This window comes from Globicephala melas, chromosome X, assembly GCF_963455315.2.
Source record: "Globicephala melas chromosome X, mGloMel1.2, whole genome shotgun sequence".
NCBI classification, from domain to species: domain Eukaryota; kingdom Metazoa; phylum Chordata; class Mammalia; order Artiodactyla; family Delphinidae; genus Globicephala; species Globicephala melas.
The window spans coordinates 94,498,774-94,519,949 of record NC_083335.1 but is presented as its reverse complement, the minus strand read 5'-3'; the positions used below and the strand labels follow the sequence as shown (position 1 = coordinate 94,519,949).

The following is a 21,176-nucleotide window of genomic DNA, read 5'->3' as shown; positions in this document are numbered from 1 at the left end:
GCTCATAAAAAGAAGGTTGGATGGAGATTTCCAGGTGCTGGGGGGCAGGGAAAACTGGGAATTTGCTGTTCAATGTGTATAGAGTTTCAGTTATGCACAATAAAAAAGTTCTAGATATCGTGCTACACAATATTGGGATTATAGTTGAAGATACTGTATTGTACACTTAAATTTTAATTAAGAGGGTAGATATCGTGTTACATGTTTTCTACCACAATAATAAATCACTTGTAATAGATGCCTTGTAAATATCTGTTGAATAAATGAAAAGTAAAAATAGATAATCTTATTTATTATACTTAGTAATCTATCAAGATTCTTCCTTAGATTTCAAGATATTAATTGCCACCACATACCATTTTGGCCATCCTAACATATTTTAATATGCAATTCTCTTACTGCTTTTAGTTTCTAAATAGCTTAGAATATCAAATTTTATTTTCCCTTTAACTCAAGAAATTTAGAAAGATGTTTATAAAATTTAAAACAGATGTTGGGATTACCACTTTTTGCTAATTTTTAATTGTATATGATATCGAGTGAGAATATAATTGCCCTAATTTCCTTCATTTCTTTTTGTTCATTGTTCATTTAACAAGTATTTAGTGCATGCCTACTGTGTATCACGCACTATACTCATCAATGAGGATATAGCATGGTCAGACAAAGGCCCTTGTCTTAAAGGAACTTAAAGCCTAAAAATAAATAAGTAAATAAATATGATTAATTTCAATTGGGATTAAAACCATAGATAAGTATTTAGTTTACTGTGATAGAGAATAGCTTTTGCTGGAGAAGACATTATTATTATTTTGAATAAGGTGATCAGGGATACTTCTGTGGGTTGATGTTATATTGAAGGCCAAAGGATAAGTGAGAGTCAGCATATAATATAGCCAAGGGAAGGCATTTTAGGTGTTAGGGTATCAGAAAGGAGGAGGTGTATGTCACTGAACCATAATGAATTGAGGTAGAGTTGTACGAGGTAAGGTGGAGATGTAGGGTCTTGTAAGCAGTATTAGAGTAGTCCAAATTATATTCCAAGTGCAAATGCAAGGCTGTAAAGGGGTTTAAGCAGGCAAATGATTCTGGCTGTTCTGAAGGATGTTGGGTTTGGGGAAGAGTTGAAGCAAGAGGACCAGGTAAGAGGTATTGCAGAGGTCCAGGTGAAAGACCATGGTAGTTGGAACGACAGGGGTGGCTAAGGAAATGAGATATAGACAGATTCACATGGATTTTGGATAAGCTGATAGGATTTGTTCATCGATTTGAAAGTGAGAAATAAGAAATGGAGAAAATCTAGATTCAGAGATTTGGACTTGAGCACCTGGGTTGATGGTAGTGCTGTTTATTAATCTGGGGACTTTTGCTGGGGATACATTGGAGGTGGAAGGGTGGGGAAGGTATGTCATCTAAACAAAATCTGAGATGCATATTTTAGACATCCAAGTGGAATTGTCATGCAGGTAGCCAGAAAAATGAATCTGGAGCTCAGGAGGAGGTCTTGTTTTGAAATATACATATGGGAGGCATCAGCTACAGATGATGTTGAGGTGAGGTCAAGGTACTGGAGAAGCTTACCAGAAAGGGAGTGGGGAGAGAGCATGGCGCAGCCTGCCACACACCCAGGGCAGCTAACATTAGAGAGCTGCTGGCCCCACCTGGACCATTACCTCATTCCAGACTGTGACCACCTGTGTCCACACCCAGTGGCCCCAAATCAGCCTGGCTTCTGGTTTCTCCTTTCAGGATGTGAAAAAGAGTTAGCTCTTTACGTTATCTTCCCCAAGGAAATGATCTCCTTTTTCCATATGTCTTTTTTTTTTCTGTTCCCTTTCAAAACCTCAGTCTCTCACTCAGTCCACTGTGTTTGACCAGATGAAATCTGTACCCATGTAAAGTCTAAGGTTGTCCATGTCTGGGGAAAAAATTCTCAAAATATTTTGTTTCTTCTGAGCCGCCTATGTGTTACAAAGATAAAAGTTAAAAATTACAGATTTTTGTATGCAGTATTCAAGGTTACAGGAATAGTGCGAGTCTTTTTAAAGCTAGCAGATTGCTTTGAACATCTAATAAAACGTGAATAAGTTTATCTACATAGTAATTACCATCCACAATTCATCACTGCATTTTAACACTTTTTTAAAAAATGAAAATTATCGCCCTGTGAGTTCAGTTTCCAGAAAATGCTATTGGCATTTACCTCTTCTTAGTCAAAGTTGGTCACAGTTTTTACTTTCTTTCTTTCTCTGCTTGCTTGAAGGACCCCTCCTCTCTCTGACCTCGACTCAGATCCTACCTAGTAACTGTACTCCTCTAGATATGAGGAAGCACAGTGTAAGCAGCTGTGTTTATAACTGTAAATTGACTGAGGATCCTTATTTTCCTGACTTGGAGAGGCAGTTTGCTGTACCGATTTCTTAAGCTCAGATTACCTGGCTTCAAATCCCAGTTTATCCACTTACTTATCTTGGGTAAACTTGGCCAAGTTATTTAACTTCTCTGTGCCTCAGTTTCCTCACACGTAAAATAGAGATAATAAAAGTGTCAATCCCATTGGGTTTTTGCAATTAAATGAGCTATATGTAAATCATTTTGAACACTGTCTGGTATATAGTAGGTACATTATGTGTTAGTCATCGTTTATCATCACCATCCTCATTGTCCACCCACTTCTAAGTTTTTTTGTGCTGTTTATGCTTTGGGGAGAAGATTTCATGTCTGTACTTTGCTACTGGTGGGTCTCTTGCATTTTGACCAACATTCCTTACCTGCATATTTAGAAGGAAAAACTCTTTGTAGCTGCTTAGTTGTCAGGTGTTGCCAGGATTCAGGAGGGTAGATCGCTATTTTCACTAACCCAAACTCAGGCCCAAGACTACAAGCGAATTTTGCTATGACAGTTTTCCCTAGTAATCCTCCCCATTCTGTCTCAATGAGCTTCCCTTTTAAATCACCCCGTAGAACACTTTTTGCTTATTCTTCCCAATTCCAGGTTGCCCAAGTCTGTGTTTTCCATCCTGAACTACCTCTCAGTTCTCAGAGATGGAAAAGAGCAAAAGGATGAAGTGCTAATCGTTAATCGTAATCCCCCTGTCATCTGGAGGTTGGGATCTGAAAAGGAGAGGAATGAGTGGGCACAAATGGGGGGCTGAGGAGTAGGCAAACAGGATCACATTAGAGCTACTAACAAAATAATAACTAAAATTGATAAATAACCACACACTTCGCCATGGGGGTTCTCAAGCTTTGTTGCACGTTAGAATTACCTCCAGGGTACATCCCAGACCAATTATATCAGTCTCTGGGGGTGGGACCTAGGCATCCCAGGCAGTCAAACCAGCATGAGCACCTTGCTACTTAAAGTGTGGTCTGTAGAGCAGCAGCAGCAACCTCACCTGAGAGCCTGTTAGAAACTCAGTAGTCTTAAGCACTACCCCAGACTTACTGAATCAGAATCTACAGTTTTTTAAATTTTTGGCTGTGTTGGGTCTTCGTTTCTGCGCGTGGGCTTTCTCTAGTTGCGGCAAGCGAGGGCTACCCTTCGTTGCGGTGAGCGGGCTTCTCATCGCGGTGGCTTCTCTTGTTGCGGAGCAAGGGCTCTAGGGCGCACGGGCTTCAGCAGTTGTGGCTCGTGGGCTCTAGAGCGCAGGCTCAATAGTTGTGGTGCACGGGCTTAGTTGCTCCGTGGCATGTGGGATCATTTCTTTTCAGTCTTTATTCTTTTCTGCAGCGGTGAATTCCACCATTCTGTCTTCCAGGTCACTTATCCGTTCTTCTGCCTCAGTTATTTTGCTATTGATTCCTTCTAGTGTAGTTTTCATTTCAGTTATTGTATTGTTCATCTCTGTTTGTTTGTTCTTTGATTCTTGTAGGTCTTTCTTAAACATTTCTTGCATCTTCTTGATCTTTGTCTCCATTCTTTTTCCAAGGTCCTGGATCATCTTCACTATCATTATTCTGAATTCTTTTTCTGGAAGGTTGCCTATCTCCACTTCATTCAGTTGTTTTTCTGGGGTTTTCTCTTGTTTCTTCATCTGGTACATAGTCCTCTGCCTTTTCATCTTGTCTGTCTTTCTGTGAATGTGTTTTTTGTTCCACAGGCTGCAGGATTGTAGTTCTTCTTGCTTCTGCTGTCTGCCCTCTGGTGGGTGAGGCTATCTAAGAGGCTTGTGTACGTTTCCTGATGGGAGGGACTGGTGGTGGGTAGAGCTGAGTGTTGCTCTGGTGGGCAGAGCTCAGTAAAACTTTAATCTGCTTGTCTGCTGATGGGTGGGGCTGGGTTCCCTCCCTGTTGGTTGTTTGGCCTGAGGCGAGCCAATACTGGAGCCTACGTGGGCTCTTTGGTGGGGCCAATGACAGCCCCCGGGAGGGCTCATGCCAAGGAGTACTTCCCAGACCTTCTGCTGCCAGTGTCCTTGTCCCCACAGTGAGCCACAGCCACCCCCTGCCTCTTCAGGAGACCCTCCAACACTAGCAGGTAGGTGTGGCTCAGTCTCCCCTGGGGTCACTGCTCCTCCCCTGGGTCCCGATGCGCACACTACTTTGTGTGTGCTCTCCAAGAGTGGAGTCTCTGTTTCCTCCAGTCCTGTCGAAGTCCTGCAATCAAATCCCACTAGGCTTCAAAGTCTGATTCTCTAGGAATTCCTCTTCCTGTTGCCGGACCCTCAGGTTGTGAAGCCTGACATGGGGCTCAGAACCTTCACTCCAGTGGGTGGACTTCTGTGGCATAAGTGTTCTCCAGTCTGTGAGTCACCCACTCAGCAGTTATGGGATTTGATTTTACTGTGATTGTGCCCTTCCTACCATCTCATTGAGGCTTCTCCTTTGTCTTTGGATGTGGGGGTACCCTTTCTGGTGGGCTCCGGTGTCCTCCTGTTGATGATTGTCCAGCAGCTAGCCATGACTCTGGCGTTCTCACAAGAGGGAGTGAGAGCACGTCCTTCTACTCTGCCATCTTGGTTCGTCTTTTCTGTTGTACAAGTTTTGACGGTCATTCTGACCAGTGTGAGGTGATGTTATAGAGATTGTTTTAAACAAATTAATTTTGGCAATATAACCCAGAGGTAGATAAAAGGTCACATATACGTAACATGCATCCATAGACATACATAGACCCACAGAGACCTTATAGCTTCCATTCCAAATTTTAGCCATGAATAAGATACAACAATACAAAACTCACTTGTGTATAAATAATGATTGAATCCAAATTGTGTCTGGCAGATGGAACAAGTTAGGATTACCTGCTCCAGTGGCTAAAGCTTTTTACTAATATTTTCGGAGAAGACTTTAAAGATTTGTATTTGTCCTTGACAAGTAATATTATGGAGGCTATGGAGTAGATTTTGTGCAACAGAGCTTTGAAGGCAGTTGCATTATTAAAAGCATCCCCCCCACCCTCTTTTTCTTCAGTCTTAGGTGATTATGAGCAGTGTTTTAGTTACCATGTCTTTGAAATATAATCTCCCCAGGAGCTAAGATTTACATCTTCAAGGGACAGAGAGAAAGATTGTAAGTTTGCTCCTAGGAGTTTTAGTGCCCTTTGGATCATTTCAGGAATCCCAATAAAAGGTAGTGCCACACCCCCCCCAATAATTAGGGGAATACACCCTGTAAAAAGAATTCTCTGGACTCAGGGTCCAAGGGGGCCCATTCAGGGTTGGAAATGAAGAAGGGGTCATTTGGGTCACTGTGGTCATGGAAACCATCAACCCATTGGACTGTGCCAATTTTGTGCAGCAGGAGATGGTTCTCGTCTTAATGTTTTCCATTCACTGTGATGCTTAGCAGTGATCATTGTGGTGGAAGGATGGGGATGGTGCTAGGCAATAAATATCCAAGTAAGGAGAGGGACGGCTCTGGTACAGGTATCGGTGGCTCTAGGAACCTTTGCCTTCTCTTCTCCCTCCTCCTCCTCAATAGAGGCCCCGATAATCTCGTCAGCTTTTCTTTTGGTGGCAGGAATGTCTCATGAGGCATGTTTCTCCATTCTGCCTCATTCAGGGGAAAGCTGAGGGGCTCAGGATCTGTGGTATCATACAGGAGAGGGGCAGGTTATAGATTTTAGGATCTTCAGAGATACCAACCAGTTAACACGTTTTGGCAGCCATGAGTAGCAATTCAGAGTTTGTTCCCCCCAAAAAAACACGAAAACCTGCAATGGCCAGTTAGCTTCCCCTTCTTCTTCCTGCTGCATAAAATCTTTAGGAAAGGTTTGAATTTAGTTAAGGTATAGTTTCTGATCTGTTTCTGTTGCACTTCTTGATTTTTTCCTATTGCCTCAATCTTAAGAATTATTATTGGAAAATTTTGAATGACATCACTGTGAGCCCTTTTTGTGGGCAGCTGCTTTCCTTTCCAGGGTGTGCCTCCACTAGCATGATACGCACAAGGCCTTTGGAAAAAGCCTCTGAGCCTCTGGAGCATAACAGCACAGTCTTGGCGTGTTGGTATGCTGGCACTGAGTAATGCCCTGGAAGCTTCCATGGGGTTTTACATTTATCAAGGAGCTGGTACACCTCCTTAGAGTTGTTAGGAGGTGCTGGCACCAGGTGCTCAGGAGAGGACATTTATAAATATTTGTCCATTAATTGTTTAGCAACATCATGGTCGGGATGCTTATCTCATCAGGTCTGGGAGGCGAAGAGCAATAGTAGTGAGTAGTGAAGCAGTGACACAGAGACTGCAGGCCTCTGTTGTATTTTCCCTTTTGTGGTGCCGTCAGTTTCCTGTCAGGAGGCTACTTCACTGTTCTGGGTTAAGGCTCACAGTCCAAGCGTGACCCACCAACTCAATTTTCAGAAGTCTCCTATCTTCCTTACCTATAGGAACCCTTTCATCCTGCCTTTAGCCCAGAGCCTCTCCTTGGTCAGTGACAATAGCCTGGTGATCCAGTCCACCTTCCTAAGTTCTCCTTGGCCTTGAGGTGTGGAGTACCCTCACACACATTCATAGTCAATTAAAGCCTCTACAATTAGTGGTCTAATCACCTTATTAGACCACATGCCCTTGATCACACTGCTCTGGGTATACTGTTGATAGCAGCCATGATGTGCAAGCAACATGCAACAGAGGCAGTATGTGAAAGCACATAGCAGCTCAACAGACCTCAGGTAAGCAGTGCCCTTTCTCAGATGGGGTTACCCACCTGAGTTGGTTAGATCATGGTGTGTGATCCTTTTCATATATTGTTGAAATCAGTTTGCTCGTATTTTGTTGAGGATTTTTGCATCTGTGTTCATCAGGGATATTGGCCTGTAACTGTCTTTTCTTGTAGCATCCTCGTCTGGTTTTGGAGTCAGGGTTATGCTCACCTTGTAAAATGAGTTTGGAAGTGTTCCCTCTCCTTTTTTTTGGAAGCCTTTGAGAAGGATTGGTACTAACTCTTCTTTGAATGTGTTGTATAATTCACCAGTGAAACTGTCTGGTCCTTGTCTTTTGCTGGCAGGTTTTTTGTTTAATAATCTCTAATTTAATTACTGGTAATTGGTCTGTTCAGATTTTCTATTTCTTTATGATCCTGTCTTGGTGTTTGTACATTTCTAGGAATTTATCCATTTCTTCTAGGTTGTCAAATTTGTTGGCAGGTAATTGTTCATAGTAGTCTCTTACATACTTTGTGTTTCTGTGGTATCGGTTGTTATGTGTCCTGTTTCATTTCTGATTTTATTTTAGTCCTCCCTTTTTCTTGGTGAGTCTAAAGGCTTGTCAACTTTGTTTAGCTTTTCAAAGAACCAGCTCTCAGTTTCACTGATTTTTCTATTGTCTTTTTAGTCCCTAGTTAGTTCATATATTTCCACTCTGATCTTTGTTATTTCCTTCCTTCTACTAACTTTGGCCTTCGCTTTTCCTTCTTTGAGTTTACTGAGGTATAAAATTAGGTTTTTTACAATTTTTGTTTCTTGATGTAGGAATTTATTGCAATGAACTTCCCTTTTAGAACTGCTTTTGCTGCATCCCGTATGTTTTGGTATGTTTTATTACCATTTCATTTGTCCCAGGAATTTTTTTTCTCTGTGATTTCTTCGTTGACCCATGGGTTGTTCACATGTTGTTTAATTTCTGAATTTTCCAGTTTCCTTCTTGTAACGGACTTCTAGTTTCATCCCACTGTGGTTGGAAAAGATGCTTGATAGCAGCTTTCAATCTTCGTAATATATTAAGGTTTGTTTTGTGTCCTAACATATGAACTATACTGGAAGAAATTATATGTGCACTTAACAAGAATGTGTATTCTATTGCTTTTGGATGGAATGATCTGTATCTCTCTCAAGTCCATCTGTTCTAATGTATCACTCATTTAAGGCTGATGTTTCCTTATTGATGTTCTGTCTGGTTGACCTCTCCATTGATGAAAGTGACGTATAAAAGTCCCCTACTATCATTGTACTGCTATTTCTCCCTTTAGGGCTGTTAATCTTTGCTTTATATATTGAGGTGCTCCTATGTTGGGTGCATATTTACAAATGGTACATACTCCTGTTGGACTGACCCCTTTATGTAATGCCCTTCTTTCTCTCTTATTACAGTCTTTGTTTTAAAGTCTATTTTGTCTGGTGTAAGTATAGCTACCCCAGCTTTCTTTTGGTTCCTGTTTGCATGGAGTATCTTTTTCCATCCCTTCACTTTCAGTCTCTGTGTCCTTACATGCAAGGTGAGTCTCTTGAAGGCAGCATATAGATAGATAGGTCGTCTTTTTTTTTAATGCCTTTTGATTACAGACTTTATTAGTTCATTTACATTTAAAGTAACGAATTATAGGTATATACTTATTTTTGTTTTGTTAATGAATTATAGGTAATTATAGGTATATACTTACTGCTGTTTTGTTAATTCTTTTCTTACCATTTTATAGTTCTCATTTCTTCTGTTCTTTTCCTTTGTGATTTGATGATTTTTAGTAGTATGCTTAGATTTCTTTTGCTTTATCTTGTGTGTCTTACTATAGGGTTTTTGCTTTGTGTCTACCATGAGGCTTACATATAGCAACTTATAACAACAGTCTATATATTTTAACTTTGAACACATTCTGAAGTTCTACATTCTTACTCCTCCCCCTGCCACATTATGTTTTTCATATCACATTTTACATCTCTTTATCTCGTATATCCCCCCCCTTACATACCGTTGACCCTTGAATAACATGGGTTTGAACTGCCCAGGTCCACTTACACATGGATTTGTTTTCACTAAATATGTACTACAGTACTACAAAATATGTACTATAGTACTACACAACGTACAGTTGGTTGACTCCACGGATGTGGAACTGGTATATGCGAATTTTCAAGTGGGTGGAGGGTCAGCACACTTAACCCGTGTTGTTCAAGGGTCAACTATGTCTGTAGTTATTTTTACTACTTTTGTCCTTTAACATTCATACTCGCTTTAAGCCACCATTTTACTATATATTTACCAGTGAGATTTATCCTTTCATATGTTTTCTTGTTACTAGTACCCCTTTTTGTTCAGCTTAAAGAAATTCCTTTAACATGATGAACTCCTTTACCTTTTGCTTGTCCAGAAAACTCTTTCTGTCTCCAACTAACTATCAATACTTAGATGGGGAGAGTATTCTTGGTTGGAAGTTTTTCTTTCAGCACTTTGACTATATCATGCCACGCCCTTCTGGCCTGCAGCATTTCACCTAAAAAACCTACTGATGGTCTTACGGGGGGTTCCCTTGTATGTTACAAATTGTTTTTCTCTTGCTGCTCTTAGAAGTCTCTCCTTAACTTTTAATTATAATGTGTCTTGGTGTGCGTCTCTTTGGGTTCATCTTGTTAGTTTGGAACTCCCTAGGCTTCCCAATCTGGATGTCTGTTTCCTTCCCCAGGTTAGGGAAGTTTGAGCCATTATTTCTTCAAAATATCTTTCTGTCCCTTTCTCCTCTTTCCGCCTCCTGGCACCTCCCTAAAATGTGAATGTTAAGTCAGCTTGATGTTGTCCCCACAGTCCCTTAAGCTATCATCTTCATTCTTTTTTTCTTTTTGCTGCTCTGACTGGGTGAGTTCCACTGCCCTGTCTTCGAGTTCACTGACCTTTTTTGCTTCATCTAGTCTGCTGTTGAACCCCACTAGTGTATTCTTCAGTACAGTTATTGTATCCTTCAGCTTTGTGACTTCCTTTTGAAGTTATCACTGAGTTTATCCATTCCTTTCCTGATGTTCCTGAGTACAGCAACATCTTTATGACCATTATTTATTTTGAACTCTTTATCAGATGATAACTAAGTCACTTACCTCAGTTTCATTAAGGATTTTTTTTCTGAGGTTTTTATCTTGTTTCATGTGCAACATATTCCTCTGTTTCTTCACTTTCCTTGACTCTTTGTATTGGTTTCTATATAGTAGATGAAACAACCACCTCTCTGTCTTGAAGGAGTAGCCTCATGTAGGAGATGAACCTTATCATTCAACCCTGCTCTAGCTCTTGGCTGTCTCTCAACCAGCAATCAATCAATCATGAGAAGAGGAGAGTACAAATGCAGGATAGTGGAAATGCATCGGAAATTAAAGACCAGTAACTTCTTTTAAAACAATCTTGTTGTTTATATATAGACTGCTATATCAAAACCTCATGGGAACCACAAACCAAAAATGTACAATAGATACACACACACACACACACACAAAGAAAAAGGAATCCTAACACAAAACTGAAGATAGACAGTCATCAAATCACAAGAGGAGAGACCAAAAGAGGAAGGGAAGAAAAAAGACCTTCACCACAAAATCCAAAACAAAATGGCAATAAGAACATACATATTGATAATTACCTTAAATGTAAAGGACTAAATGCTCCAACCAAAAGACACAGACTAGCTGAATGAATGGATCCAAAAACAAGACCCGTATATATGCTGTCTACAAGAGCCCCACCTCAGACGTAGAGACACATACAGACTGAAAGTGAGGGGATGGAAAAAGGTATTCCATGCAAATGGAAATCAAAAGAAAGCTGGAGTAGCAATACTCATATCAGACAAAATAGACTTTAAAGAATGTTTGTTAAAGAGACAAGGAAGGACACTACATAATGATCAAGGGATCAATCCAAGAAGAAGATATAACAATTCTAACTATTTATGCACCCAACAGAGGAGCACCTCAATATATAAGGCAAATACTAACAGCCATAAAAGGGGAAATCGACAGTAACACAATAGTAGCGGGGGACTTTAACACCCCACTTTCATCAATAGACATACACAGGCCTTAAATGACACACTAGACCAGATGGACTTAACTGAAATTTATAGAGCATTCCATCCAAAAGCAGCAGAATACACATTCTTGTCAAGTGCACATGGAACATTCTCCAGAATAGATCACATGCTGGGCCACAAAGCAAACCTTGGTTTACAATTAAGAAAATTGAAATCATATCAAGCATTTTTCCAACCACAATGCTATGAGATTAGAAATCAACTACAAGGAAAAATGTGTAAAAAAAACACAAGCACATGGAGGCTACAAAATATGCTACTAAATAACCAATGGATCACTGAAGAAATCAATACCTAGAGACTAATGAAAATGAAAGCATGACAATCCAAAACCTATGGGACGTAGCAAAAGCAGTTCTAAGAGGGAAGTTTATAGCAATACAGTCTTACCTCAGGAAACAGGAAAAATCTCAAATAAACAACCTAACCTTACACCTAAAGCAAATAGAGAAAGAAGAAACAAAACCCAAAGTTAGTAGAAGGAAAGAAATCATAAAGATCAGAGTAGAAATAAATGAAATAGAGATGAAGACAACAAGAAAAGATCAAGGAAACTAAAACTGGTTCTTTGAGAAGATAAACAAAACTGATAAACCTTTAGCCAGATTCATCAAGAAAAAAAGGGAGAGGGCTCAAATCAATAAAATTAGAAATGAAAAAGGAGAAGTTACAGCACATGCCACAGAAATACAAAGGATCATCAATAAAATTAGAAATGAAAAAGGAGAAGTTACAGCACATGCCACAGAAATACAAAGGATCATGAAAGATTACTACAAGCAACTCTATGCCAATAAGATGGACAGATTCTTAGAAAGGCACAATCTCCCATGACTGAACCAGGAAGAGGTAGAAAATACGAACAGACCAATCATAAGTACTGAAATTGAAACTGTGATTTAAAAACTCCCAAGAAACAAAAGCCCAGGACCAGATGGCTTCACAGTCAAATTCTATCAAACATTTAGAGAAGAGTTAACACCTACCCTTCTCCAACTCTTCCAAAAAATTGCAGAGGAAGGAACACTCCCAAACTCATTCTGTGAGGCCACCGTCACCCTCATAGCAAAACCAGACAAAGATCCTACAGAAAAAGAAAATTACAGGCCAGTGTCACTGATGAACATAGATGCAAAAATCCTCAACAAAATACTGGCAAACTGAATTCAACAATACATTAAAAGGATCATACACCACCAGCAAGTGGGATTTAGTCCAGGGATGCATATCTGAAATGATTGTCAGACCTGTCTGGTCCCTTCTGATTACATTTATTATCTGTATCATTTTAGCCTTATCTAAAACTACTGAATCCCTTTAATCTTTTTCATTAAAATTTTTTCTTCATTAAACAAATGTTCATTCCCTCTAAAGCACTGTTTTACCAAGTCTTTTTTTATATTATATTTTTATTAGTTATAATATCACATTGTAATATAGTGTATCATTATTATATTATATTTAGTTATAAATTATTTTCCATGCAAGTTAAATTTGATCCTTACATGTAATCTGAAAGATCCAGACCAGGGTTAAGAAATGACAAAAGTAAAAGCCATCATGGAAAGAAGGAACAAAACAAAACAGAAGCATCAGTAACAACAAAACCTGTTACCTCACATTGGAGATCAATAATACCTTCTTCATAAAGCAGGCTGCTTGCCACTCACCTGGTCGGCAAGTCTTAATCCATATGAATACCTTCTGCAGTAAAGATTAAGGATTTTTACCAAGTCTTGAAATCACTTATTTGCTCTTTCTGAATATCTTCTGGCTGTTTTCAGTGAGACAGAGAAGAATCTAAAGAGCTCAGAAACACATAAACTGGGTTTACTTGTTTGAAGGACAGTTATACTATTTTACTTGTTTGAATGGCATTTATAGTATTTTACTTGATTTCACATGACTATATTTCTCCAATTCTCTTGCCTCAAGACAAAGTAAGGCTAGTTTCCCAAAAAATAAATCTGTCAGTACCTTTTATTCAGATCAGTGTAACTTGCTTTCAACTCCACATTTAACATGATGAGAAGATTGAATTTTCTAGGAAAGTGTCCAGGTTTAAAATACCTTATACATCAGGGCAGATTGCTTTTTGGTTTGCTCTGATGCCAGGCCTGTGGCATTCTAAATCCCAGCCTCAACATCTGTGTGTTAAATGACCTTGGTTTTATTATTCGGTAACATCTCTGAGCCTCCATTTCCTCATCTGCAAGTAGGGATGATAATTATACCTTCATTATTGGGTGTGGCTTAAGAATTGAGTTGCTATAGGTAAAGTAAAAATCGGTGTTGTAATTCCATTTTTGCCTAAGCTTTATTTTTAACCCTGGAAACTACAAGTGTGACTTTGTTTTAAAGTTTTTTTTCTCCCAAAGAAAAAAATTACTAGTCTGTAGATTTATTTCTGAGCATGCGGAAGAAACCTCAGAAATTGAATCACACAAGCCAAGCATGAAAAAAAAAATCATTTTCATGTGCATCATTGATGCTTGATTATCCCAAAGTGACTGGACAAGATTAAAAATCCACATTTTATTGTGTTTATCTAAGATTAACATTAGATAATTATCTGAAATCACATACTTATTGTGTTTTGTGCTTAAGATTAAATGCGGGGTGGGGGAAGGAGACGGTGATCTGAGAGATTAGGAAGAGAGGAGGGATCTTCATCTATATAGGTAAAGAAAATCGACTACAAATCAATCAGATACTTGGTAGGTCTCTGTAAGTACATTATTAAAAAGTTTATTGTGGTTTAGTAGTTTGATTCCAGATTTCTAAAGAATGTGTATGTGTGTAAGGATTCGAATGTGAGTTGGAAGTAAGAGTAGATGTAAACCAAAAATGTTAATAGTGATTATATCTTTGCAATGTAATTAATTGCAGGTGATTGGTTTTCTTTTTTAGATGTTTCTGCATTAGTAAATTTTTATGTAGTATATATTTTCTGTAGTAAAGTTGGCAATCCTAAAAGTAACAGTTAATAGTGTACAGTTTTATTGTTTAAAAAAAACTTCATGTATCTGTGTTTCATGAGTTTTCAACTTGTGATTATCAAGTGATTGTTTGTTTCACTAATAAAAATATAATTTCCAGTTTGGGGTATTGTCCTAAAATAAATGCTGTATGATTTGGGATTATACTGTCTCTACTCTTGGCTTGTTTTAATAGTGCACCTTGTGTATTTTCATCTGTACATAGCCTTTAGTAAATACCATATGTCTTATAACATTGAAATTTTATCTTAGAATCACAGAATGTTGGAATAATAATGTACCTTATAGGAGATTGAGTTCAGGGGTGGAACATTGATGACTGTGGGTCATTTGTTATACCCAGAGAATTTTAAAAGCCTTTATGACTAATAAAATATAGTACTATAAAACAAGCAGCTTTATAGTGCCCACCATCTTACTTTCTGCCAGATATTTAAATAATATCAGTGACCTGTAGTGCCTGCAAATATTGTTTAAAAAAAAAAGCTATTATTGGCTAAGTTTAAGCCTTGAAAACAAAGTCAGTAGCACTGGGGGTGGTGTCTGTACCAAGGTTTGGGATATAGGTTAATCAGTCAATTTGAAGCAGAGGCTTGATTATGATATACAAGAATTCATTATAATCACTACTACTCATTGAATGTTTATATGCTGGGACTTACTTAGATGCATTAGAGCTGTGTACTTTGGGGCTGGGGAGGAATATCTGGTAGAAGAGGATCCCAAACAGAACCATTAAGAAAACAAGGCATTCATCTGTGAAGCATTTGAACACTAAGAGCCTACAACAGCCAGAAATAGCACAATGATGATGGGATGCCTGAATGAAAACCTCGTAATTGGACATGGAAAATGGTATTTAACTTATATTTTAAAGGGAAGATTATGTTCTATATTTGGAAAGAGGAAAATCCCTTATGCTTTTTTTCCCCTTCTAATATGTCATAACTGAAAATACAAATAATAACACCAAGTCTTGAAGACTTTTGGTTCTGACTGACTATTGTAGGGGAGGATCCGGAGTGAGCACCATGATTTGTAACTTCTTGTCAGGGAAAATATAGGCTGTAGGTCATCTGAACCAGCGAGTCTGGTTTTGGGTTTTGTTTTCATCATGTTAACAGAACCCAGATATGTGTTCATTTGCTATCTCCTATCTTTTGATTACACTGATTTTCAATTCATTTCGTCTTGTATTTTCAGAAGGAGTTTTGGAACACTTACACAAAAGCACAACAAGGAGAGAGTAACAGAGGAAGTGACTGGTTTCAGTTTTACCTTACCTTTCCATTAATTTTTGGCCTCTTCATTATCCTCCTTGTCATTTTCCTAATCTGGAGATGCTTCCTAAGAAACAAAACTCGCAGACAGACAGTGACTGAAGGCCATATTCCTTTCCCTCAGCACCTCAATATTATCACTCCGCCTCCTCCACCAGATGAAGTCTTTGATAGCAGCGGATTGTCGCCAGGCTTTCTGGAATATGTAGTTGGGCGCTCAGATTCCGTCTCCACTCGCCTGTCCAACTGCGATCCCCCACCGACCTACGAGGAAGCCACTGGTCAGGTGAACCTGCGGAGGAGTGAAACAGAACCTCATTTAGATCCACCCCCAGAGTATGAGGACATCATCAACTCCAACTCAGCCAGTGCCATTGCTATGGTGCCTGTGGTCACCACCATCAAATGAAACTGCACACTTCTTTTTATTATAATCATTTTTAAAATACTAATGAAAGAACTTTCTAGCACTTTACCACTACATAAATGTGCATTTGACTTATTGGATTCTGACAGCATACCACTTCACATCCTCTGATTTGATTTTCATTAGTTTTGTTTCCTACTATAAATTCATTATCCATGCTCATTTTTGCTAATGGAAATATGTTAAGAGGGAAAAATACTAGTGGAGGTCTTCGTGTGAGGAGATGTACATGTGTGTACGCATATGTTTATGTATATATGTACATGCACATATGTGTGTGTGTACATCAGCCCAGTGTACGGGCAACTGTCTTAAAAAGTCATTAACATCTATCTAAATCACCTGTAAAGTTAGAACATTACTCACCAAAACCGGGGTGGGGGAGAAGGCACCAACAACGTGTGTAACAGGTAGCAACATGCTGTTGAATTTTGAAAATAAGATGAACTTAGCATGTTTTCTGATTCGTACAGTCTTTTGTTAACCTTCTTCAACTACCTTAAAAGGAAAAAAAAATGCATGTAGTCAATCTTGACTTTAGGAACAGCTCAGAAGGCGACAGAGAAGGAAGGCACAATAAACAATACCTTGCTTATTTCAGTGGACAGCAAGAAAATCATGGGTCCTTAGTGGCATTTGGCTGGTTTCATAGGAGGGATTTTTGTTGCTGTTATTGACTGCCTCCCCCACAAAAATTAAACAGTATTTGCTCAGTATCTTTGCATGTGTCATGCTATTTGTATTAACATCTTGATGGAGTGGATATCCTGGCAAAAGAATAATTTCTCAAGTAGATACACGTATTAATGATAGGGAACAGATGCAGATTTCTCCTTTGCCCATTGGCAACAGTATTTGTTTCTCGTTGTTTCATTGCCCGTTACTCTACTCCTTCTCCTACCACCACAGAATCTTCAAGCACCTAAGAATTTATTTACAATTCCTGAAATTATTTTCTTAATGTTTTTATATAGGGTGAAGCCTTTGTCTCAATATGATTAGGAGGCAATTTTCCATTAAATTAAGAACTGTGATTTTTATATTGTTCTCCAGTTGGTGGAGGAAGATTGCAAAGTCTGTGCTGTGCCAGGTGCACAATAAATCTAGTTATACCTGCACACAGGCCTCATTGTTGCTATTTCATTTTGTATTTTCATCAGATTTTTTTTTAACTGCAGGATTTTTACTTTTCCCTTGGAGCAGGGGGAACAGGCTGCGAATGAACTGCCAACATAAACTGGCTCAGAAAGGAAAAAATAAAAGTTATACATGCACTGATGGAAAATTCATTATATCGGTCAGGGAAATGTCTGTGCCACTCCCATGACTGCGTAGTGTTGGATAAAATGGTTGAGCAGGCAGAAGGAATGCAGGTTTTGGAAGTGTCATACCGTGCTGCCTCCATCTCCAGCCCAGCCAGACTCCCCCAAACCCAAGGAAGGAGGACCCTGAACTAAGGAGTCAGATGACCTGAATTTGAATTCCGCTCTGCCATACACTTGCCAGTCTACCTTGGCAAAGACCCACATCTGACCCTCAAATTCCTCCCCTCTGAAACAGCAATAGTATCCTTTGCCCTGCCTTTCTCCTGGGGCTTAAAAAGTATCTAATGAGATGGTGTGCATGAAAGTCATTTGTAAGGCGTGAAGAGCTCTCTAGGTGAAAGGTCATAGCATCCTTCTCACTGCTCCTATGAAGGGAGAATTTTCTCCCCGTTTCCCTAAAATGTATCTGAGTTTTCACATAGTGAGGAAGTAGAGTAGGCGGCTCCATAAATGGCTAACATGTTCCTAATCTGAGTGTGTGGGCTCTTAGTTAAACACCTGTCATTCTCTGGTCTCTACCAATGCTGGGCCTACCGAATGACGACTGCCAGCTCAGCACAAACAGGATTAAGCAAATGTTGGAAAGGGAACTAAGATGTCTGTGTTTAGATAATAGGTTTTATAGCTTTCATGGACTAAAAATGAATAAATCTTGAACCTGGTCTCAGCAGAAATGACAATATTATTTTGAATTTGGTCATGAGTACATGGTGATCTGTGGCTTCTATTTAAAGCTGAGAGTGGGAGTGTTGGAGCCAGTGATTTGTGTGCATGTGTGTAGGTATGTATTTTGGTTTATTTTTAAAGCAAAAGTAAGGCTCCTTTTGTGTGGACTTTTTTGTCATTAATAACAGGCCTTAGATTAAACCAGCAGTTTTCCAAGTGTGGCCAGTGAACCCCTGGGTGTCCTTGAGAACCTTTGAAGGGATCTGTGGGATCAAAAGTATTCTCATAATAATAACCAAGACATTAGCTGTCTTTCCACTCTCTCTCAAAAAGTAGTTAAAAATGTAAAAGCCATCTTCCCATGAATTTTTTTTTTTGTTTTAGAAAATATAACTATTTTCTTTAAAGTGTTATTTATGTTAGCATGTAATGGACTTTTTACTTTTTAAATGAATACTTAAAACTTTTTTCAGTTTTACTTTCTTAGATGGCAAATACTGGTAGATATAAACTCCATAAACAAAAAAAGCTCTTTGGTGTCCAGATCCCCAACGAATGTTGAGTATAAAAGGGTCTGGAGACCAAAAGTTTGAGAATTACAGGATTAGACAAAGAGGCAGGATGTTCTATTACTAAGTATGTATTCTTGCAATTTTATTTTACATTCTAAACTCCTGGTATTGGACTTAATGCTGCCTCTTAGAGATACCCGAATTTCAGTATAAGAATGAATGTTGATCCTTGAAGGAAAAGCCAAATGATTAAACTGATCAATGACTACAGCTTTTTAGACTGCTGGTCACAGACCACACTACTCCACAGTGATAACTGGCATCAGCCACAGGTCTCCTGGCAGCATTCAGGTGATAATGACAGAAGAAGTAAATTGTTAAGATAAACAAAATACTTTCTTCAAGAAACAGTCTCTTCGGTTACTTTGTTTTGTTTGATATTGGTTTGGGTTTGACATTTTTAGAAACCCTTTTGCTACCCCATCTGGTTTTATAAACTGCGTTTCTTAACATTTGTTATAATTAATGGGGCTTATCTGGAATAACATATTTTTTATGCTTTGGCCTTTCTTATTACCTGATTATTACATTCACCTTTGATTATTTTTAATAAAGGTTTATTTTTACAGATATATTTAGTACCTTCCTTAAGTAGTAACTAAACTGAATCAACCAATGTGCATTTAAATGAAAGAATGGGCTTCTGGGCCTTCCAGTGGACCCGTTTCCAGGCCTCCACATGCACTGCTTGTGTCTGGAATCCTAGAACTGGCACTTTTCCGCCTCCCTGCTTTGAATGTTACAATGAACTGTATCTGTTTAAAGTAAATTAAATGATTTCTTGTTTTCCTATTGACCAGTACAAATACAGATGCTGTGTTTGATTCACTGTTACTGATGACTTCAAGATTGATGATCTGATAGGATAACTGTGGAGGTAGCTTTAACTTGGTTCTGTGTAAATAGCATGTATTTTATAATATTACACATTTTTAAACACTTGGTTTACATTAAATTATGGTATTTAACTATTTTTATGTTTATTCTAGGTAAGTTTTTTCTTACGTTTCTGTGTTTTTGGTATGCTAAATAAAGCTATTTTTAAACCCAAGCAATTTCTTCTGCCATGTGTTAACTATATTATGGTTAGGTGACAAACAAGCTCTTATTAATTGTGATCTTTTTAACATGGTAAAATTATTACATTTTTTCTTATGAATTTAGGGAATATTGGTCAGTAAAGAAATCAAAAATTACCTGGTGAAAACTTCAGGCTGTTCTCAGCATAAGAAAGAACCACCTGTACTAGTTGTGAATGATGCTGGAATGATACAGAATGGGAACACTTGCTCCAAAGGGATACATTGAGTTCCCCGCTATACTGTGGTTTGTCAATTATTCGGACTAGTGTTGTCTGCAGATACAAAGGAGCTGGGTTATTCCTCCTTAGCAGAATAGCTTGCATTTGACAGGAGAAAATGAGAAAGGAAAGCAAAGGATAGAAACATATGTGACCACAGGGCATCTCCCTAAGTGCAGTTACCTCAAAGACTAAAAGCTGATGTGCCATGTCATTAACCAAGCAAATGTAAATATGACTTGAGCTTCATGGTATAAAAAAATTTAAACTGTTTACTTATATCCAAGGAAGAATTTTAAGTATAAATTGTAAGTCTAAATATACATTTTATAAGCATAAGTTTTCAGAGAATTGTCCAAAATGTCATAGAAGGTACTTTTAAAAACATATAGCAATTTCTAAAAATTACATAACTTACATCTTAACACATCCATGAAACCCAACACCTGGATCTAGACATTTCCAGGACCTGAGAAGGCTCCCTCTTACCCCGTCCCCTCCTTAAAGAGAACACTATTCTCACTTTGATCATAAAACATCAGTTTTTAAAATTTCATACTTTGCTGTGGCCATATGGACTTGACCCTTTTCCTTTTTTTTTTTTTTTTTTTTTTTTGCAGTACACGGGCCTCTCACTGTTGTGGCCTCTCCCGTTGCGAAGCACAGGCTCCGGACGTGCAGGCTCAGTGGCCATGGCTCACGGGCCCAGCCGCTCCGCGGCATGTGGGATCTTCTCAGACCGGGGCACAAACCCGCGTCCCCTGCATTGGCAGGCGGACTCTCAACCACTGCACCACCAGGGAAGCCCAACCCCTTTTCCTTTTTTAAAGAATTTCCAAAAACTTCAAGCTAGAAGTTCCAGAGCTGCTCTTCCATCTCTTGGCCCTCCTTGAAATCACCTACTCATTCTAAGCCTTTTCTACATACCTGAAGCTCTTTGAGGGCCAAAATTATGTTTAATGCTTTTAACTCCCTTCCACAAATACACCAAATACCTAAAAGTGAGGACTCTTCTAATACTATAAATTGACCAAACGATCAGTACCTTTCTGGCTGGTCCCCTTAATGCTTGTCTTTGTCCTAAAATTCTTATCACATGCCATTTCCTTAAACTTTGTATGATAACATTTTGTTCTCAGGAATTTTATTTACTTTATCCACTACTTTTTTTTCCTTCAGATCAAAACCTGCTATAATCTGGCCCCACAGGCTTATCCAACCTTATTTCCTTCCATAGCTCAGATGATAGATATTTACAAAAGTACCTACCTTGTGTTAGACACTAATGGGATTAGAAGGCAATGGTGTCTATAGCCCTTCTCCCTGGGGATTAGACTGGGATAACTTCCTAATCTTCTAATTTAGTGCAACCCTAAT

General features: G+C 38.7%; 1 protein-coding gene across 1 annotated transcript in view; it reads left to right on the top strand.

Moving 5' to 3' along the window:
* PRRG1 (proline rich and Gla domain 1) overlaps positions 1–16,652 on the top strand; it is a 132,481-nt gene extending 115,829 nt beyond the window's left edge. Inside the window, exon 4 of the mRNA XM_030851518.3 lies at positions 15,433–16,652. Within this exon, the coding sequence (XP_030707378.1) occupies positions 15,433–15,918 (486 nt within the window). The 3' untranslated portion in view covers positions 15,919–16,652. The remainder of the gene's footprint in view (positions 1–15,432) is intronic.
* Positions 16,653–21,176: the final 4,524 nt, after the last annotated feature.